Source organism: Ipomoea triloba, chromosome 14 (genome assembly GCF_003576645.1).
Source record: "Ipomoea triloba cultivar NCNSP0323 chromosome 14, ASM357664v1".
Classification (NCBI taxonomy): domain Eukaryota; kingdom Viridiplantae; phylum Streptophyta; class Magnoliopsida; order Solanales; family Convolvulaceae; genus Ipomoea; species Ipomoea triloba.
The window spans coordinates 5,882,805-5,888,842 of NC_044929.1; the positions used below are offsets into that span (position 1 = coordinate 5,882,805).

The following is a 6,038-nucleotide window of genomic DNA, read 5'->3' on the forward strand; positions in this document are numbered from 1 at the left end:
AAGCGATCCGAATTTGAAGTTGAATCCAGCAGATATGTTGCTAAGCGATCCGAATTTGAAGTTGAATCCAGCAGATATTAGGCTCAGGGATCCGAATTTGAAGTTGAATCCAGCAGATATTAGGCTCAGGGATTCATGTACCAGAAAGATAAAGTATAGGGAGATGATGAGTCTTCTTCATACCAGAAAGATAAAGTATAGGGAGATGATGAGTCTTCTTCATTCTCCCACCCTTCCTATACATCCCCTTCATATTCCTCCATTAATTGTTGATCCTGTCTTGCCGTTAACTGTTGATCGACCTTCACTTGCGACAGAAGAAGACGAATCGTTTAAACTTTTGCTTGATGGCTTTTGATAATATTTTTGAATAATAAGTATTTTTCTAAATATCAATAAATTTTGTAAACTCTTTAATAAAGAGGTTGTAGATGCCAAAGTTAGGCTACTGCTCATTGAGAGGTCATTCATAGCCATAAGATAAAATTGTAATCATTTACAACGCATAATATATTCCATAAATGTATATAACAAATGTCATTGTCGTACGACATGGCTTGCACTTTTTTACCTTGGAAAATGTAACAAATAGATACATATATGTGAACCAAATTTAATTATATTTGACATAAAATAAGATATGGTCATCTTTAAACGATAACACCGAGGCTTAATATTTGCGATCAATTTAAAAACTTACAATAACATCATGCAATATTATAGGTTTATATTTCTTCCCTGGAATGTTCTTTCATTATCGTGTATTACGTTTTTGTACCACTGTATCCTTGCACGTACATTCTTTTGACTCAGCAGTAACATAAGGTATTAAAGCTAAAACTTTCATGCTATACACAATTTTTTTTAAAAAATGGGGAACAATTTAAGGCGCATAGGAAATTCTTTTAATAAAGCNGATATTAGCAAATATCCTTTATGGGATCAACAACATGGGATATCAACTTTTGGTAATGGATTGTTACCGAACATACCCTTTGATCCATTTTGGGGTATTGAGCATAATATGGGAGGACTGCTTGAGGCTACTGGTAATCATATGTTTTTTTCTTGATATGCAATGGCGATGACGTAATATATTTTTTCATCTTTGTTGCAGCCATGAACCACTTAAGTACGGAAGAAAATCTTATGGCATCAACAAGTGGTATACTTGTACAGGAAAATACATTTCCAGTTGCAAGTAACGCAAGTGTAGGAGGGAATATGACTACAGATTCTGTAGTTGTAGAAAGGAGTATGATTGAAACTCTTGCACATAGGCAGCGGAAGAATACGCGAAGAACTTTTCGTGATTCATCCACAATAAGCAAGGAAATGATTTCCAAATATTTCCATCTGCCTATATATCGAGCCGCCAAGGAACTGAGAGTTGGGTATACGATTTTGAAGGAAAGGTGTAGAGAATTAGGAATCTTTAAATGGCCATATCGACAGTTAGTGAGCTTGGAAAAGCTATCAGGAAAGCTCAGGTAGTTTTTTTTATTTTTCCAAAGTTGTATCATTATAAGGTGAATGTTAATATAATGTTTTACAGGTATTTAGTAACATCGAAAATGACCATGACATAAAGGAAGCAACGAAGGAACTAAAAAGTAGAAGGGAAATGTTGCTAAGCGATCCGAATTTGAAGTTGAATCCAGCAGATATTAGGCTCAGGGATTCATGTACCAGAAAGATAAAGTATAGGGAGATGATGAGTCTTCTTCATTCTCCCACCCTTCCTATACATCCCCTTCATATTCCTCCATTAATTGTTGATCCTGCCTTGCCGTTAACTGTTGATCGACCTTCACTTGCGACAGAAGAAGACGAATCGTTTAAACTTTTGCTTGATGGCTTTTGATAATATTTTTGAATAATAAGTATTTTTCTAACTATCAATAAATTTAGTAAACTCTTTAATAAAGAGGTTGTAGATGCCAAAGTTAGGCTACTGCTCATTGAGAGGTCATTCATAGCCATAAGATAAAATTGTAATCATTTACAACGCATAATATATTCCATAAATGTATATAACAAATGTCATTGTCGTACGACATGGCTTGCACTTTTTTACCTTGGAAAATGTAACAAATAGATACATATATGTGAACCAAATTTAATTATATTTGACATAAAATAAGATATGGTCATCTTTAAACGATAACACCGAGGCTTAATATTTGCGATCAATTTAAAAACTTACAATAACATCATGCAATATTATAGGTTTATATTTCTTCCCTGGAATGTTCTTTCATTATCGTGTATTACGTTTTTGTACCACTGTATCCTTGCACGTACATTCTTTTGACTCAGCAGTAACATAAGGTATTAAAGCTAAAACTTTCATGCTATACACAATTTTTTTTAAAAAATGGGGAACAATTTAAGGCGCATAGGAAATTCTTTTAATAAAGCTAATTTTCTGCCTAATGCCCATCTCTAACCTAAAAGTCGTTATTATTATTATTTTTGTCTTGATAAATGTGAATATATTAGCTTTGAAATACAACTTGTTTTAAACTTATAACATTTATTGGACCTATGATTTAAGCATAACTTGTTGCAAAAGCTGAGCTTTCGCCCCCCAATATTGCATGATGATATTGAACTTGTTGCAGAAGAATTGGTTAAAAATAACTCGTTGTAATTATAAAACGGTAAGTAAGGAAATGATAGCAAGTTATTTTCATTTGCCCATAAATGAAGCAGCGGATGAAATTGAACATTGATAAGCAAAAGCATTATTAAGTTTTATATATGCCATGTTGCCTACAAATGCCAAGCAAGTAATTACAAAGGAAATTAAAAAATTGGTACAAATGTCAGATGTCTTTACAGTTGTCATCAAAAATTAATTGAAAAGCGCAAATGTTTTTAACAGTGTCGGCTACATAACTATTATCATTTGACAAAAAAACTGCCCTCGTTGAAAAAAAGACTTAAAAAAGTATTTCTTACTGTTTGCACAAACTGTTGTCCTTTGCTATAAATTAGTGGTTTTGTTGGTCTTAGACTCTTCTTAACACTTATTCACACTTTTAGAAATTATTAATCCCTGAAACATTTAGTGCATGCATTTCACAAATGGCAAATATTGCTACTTGCTCATATCAGCTTCAACAAAATGATTGTTCTTCTGATGGTAACAATTCATTTTGGGATGAGGTATATCTATCACCACTAAGGGATAGTGAACCTCTTCTAAGTAGAGATCTTCTTCCAGGTGGAAATAATGTCAGTACTCAACCACAATGTACTGAAACTATTGGTAAGGTTTTAACATTTTGTAGGTAACTCTTGTTTTAATAATTAATAGTTTTTAACAAGTTGTTTGTAAATGCAGGTGTTTTAGCTACAAATCCTGTTGATGTATTTGATAGTGTTGATTTAATTGTCGAGGAAGATAATACAGCTGCAAAGATAGATTTACCAAATTTAAATCTAAATATCTTTATTAGAAGAAAAAGGACAAAAAAAACTTATCGTGACCCTAATACATTAACTTTAGAATTGCTTTCTAAATATTTTTATATGACCGTTGATCAAGCTGCAGATGAACTACATGTTGGTCGAGCAATTTTAAAGAAAAGGTATAAAGAATTAGGAATTTTGTTCTGGCCTCAACGAAAACTCGTGAGTTTGGAGAGGTTATTAAAAAACGTCAAGGTAATTAAGTAATGCTTATTTATCAGCCTTATATTATTTAAGGAGAAATAACAAATTATTTTGTAGGAATTTGGCGGAATCCAAGACGAAAGCGAGCTAAAAAGAGTGATTGAAGAGTTGGAAGATAAGAAAAAATTGATAATACAAAACCCAAATGTTGAGTTGGGTGAGACAACAATAAGACTTAGAAACAAATGTGACAGGAATAGCTCAAAAAAAAAAAGGTATAGAAACTTGTCATACTTTAATTCAACAATTCATAAGAGTTCGTTGCAAAGTCATACATTTCCTGATATTTCCGAATTAATGCCTGAAGAAATATATGAAGTGTTAGAGTTTGTACAGAATGATTTTCCAGATTCCAATAATACAACATAAATTTATAATTATCATGCAATTATACTCTATATAATTCTATTTTTTGACCAATCTAAATTAGTTTGTTTGTGTATGGATTAACGATTTTAGGTGAAGGGAGGGAATTAGAAGTAATATTATGTGCAAATGTTTACAAAGTTTTACTGTTCATATGGATTTCACAAAGGACTGAAATATAACGAGCATATATTTTTTAAAAAAAAATTACGATGTGTATAAATTTGATAGTATGTGTACCATTAATATGTAACAAATTAACTAATTTAACCCAATGAAACTTTAATTTCTTATTCATGGGCTTATGTTTTCTTGGTTTGTCCTCCCTTTCTCGAAAAATGCCAACAGTTTATTATGTATAAACATATTTTCCAGTTTTTTTTTCAATATGTTGTTACTTTAACATTTGCTTGTAATTAAGGGTTCCAGTTTTAATTTATGGGACAAAAAAAACTGTATATATGGTTACTTTAATATTTTACGTAATAATTATCAGAACCATTTTAAAATTATGTGTAAGCATATTTTGTTTTTTTAATATTTTCTTCTTTGAAGCATATAACTTTAAAAATATCTATATCATGCACCACTTGATATAGATTGTAAATTTTGTAGAATAAATAAAGTTTCAATTTAAACAAAAAAAAAGTTGTTTGTTGCAAGTTTAAATGATCGATAAGTTATTGATGTCGAAAAACACTTTGAAATGGAATACGAAAATACAAATAGTTTGTTAGGAATGGCGGAAATATGGCTTAACTAAACTGTTACCACATGTTTTCGAAACCCTTTAAAAATTCAACATTATTTTCTAGGTACATAATATGCATAGTATTCATTGGCTCAACCAATTTTAGGCTTTTTCCCTTTATCATTTGGTGGACTGCTTGCTTGCGAATCGTCTACACTGTCTCCCGATAATTGGCTAAAATCAAGCCTTCTTTTCGTGGGATTTCCTAGCATCAACGATTGCCTAAACAAACCATCGTTTGAGTCAGCTAAGTCTAGCTGTACATCGTTGCACAGACACGCTACTGTATACTTTGTGCTTTGTTCACTGAATATGGTGTTTTTCTTGAGAGCAAACACAAGCCCAAGATTATCGAGTGTTTGTTGGAGCATAGCACCATCGTTTTCGCAGGTAGGTATGTTGGACGACGTCAGTATTTATGCGTATCGTGGCGAGATTTTGGAGTTTCACATAATTGCGCATCACTTGGTTGCAGCATCGCGTAGCCGAGAGGAAACCATCCCCGAAGGAAACGAGCTTGTATTGTGGTTGATGATGGCTCTAGCTATCCCCTATTTTAACGGCGTTGACATCCGACGAAGAATTACAACAAACGACGACGTTGTGTGCTACTAGTCTACCTTCGACTCCGGTACAGCAGCTTCGTTTTCAACTTCCTCAGTCCAAATTATTCCCGGCTGAGGCCACTACAAATTTCTCCACTGTAATGCCTGATTCTTTGTAGCTGTAAAAATCGTTTTGGTTTCTACGAATTTGGGGCAGTGCAATCCTTAAAGCTACAACCAAATAATTCTTTAAGCCCATAATACTCCTAATCCTCTAATTTTGCCAGCTTTTAAGGGGAAACAAACAAAACTTCCCCACTAATTACGTAGAATATGGAATAAGTGGGGGAGTAAGTAAAGAATTGCTTTCATCTTTTGGAAAGAGCTCCACTTTTGCTATCTTTTAAGTGGAAACAAACAAAATGTCCCACTAATTACATATAAAATAATGAATAAGTGGAGGAGCAGTTGTTGACTTAATGGATGTTTATGAAGACTTTTAAGATTTTTCGGTGATCAACGTCTAAGAACCGGCATCGGAAGGGGCAATATAGGCCATTATGTTTCTAAAGAACAACAACAAATGCACAAAGTACCATTTTTGTAGCCGGAAAAACATCGGAAAAAGTGCTGGGCAAATTATACTGAGCCTTTATATTATTTAAAGATTATCACAAATGACTATTTTTTGAAAT

General features: G+C 32.8%; 1 protein-coding gene across 1 annotated transcript; it reads left to right on the top strand.

Moving 5' to 3' along the window:
- The first annotated feature begins 871 nt into the window (after positions 1-871).
- On the top strand, positions 872-1,864 carry LOC116004823 (protein RKD4-like). The gene is made up of 3 exons (XM_031244995.1): positions 872-1,049; positions 1,118-1,458; positions 1,556-1,864. Exons 1-3 carry the CDS (start codon positions 872-874, stop codon positions 1,862-1,864), a joined length of 828 nt encoding a protein of 275 aa, XP_031100855.1.
- The last annotated feature ends 4,174 nt before the right edge of the window (positions 1,865-6,038 follow it).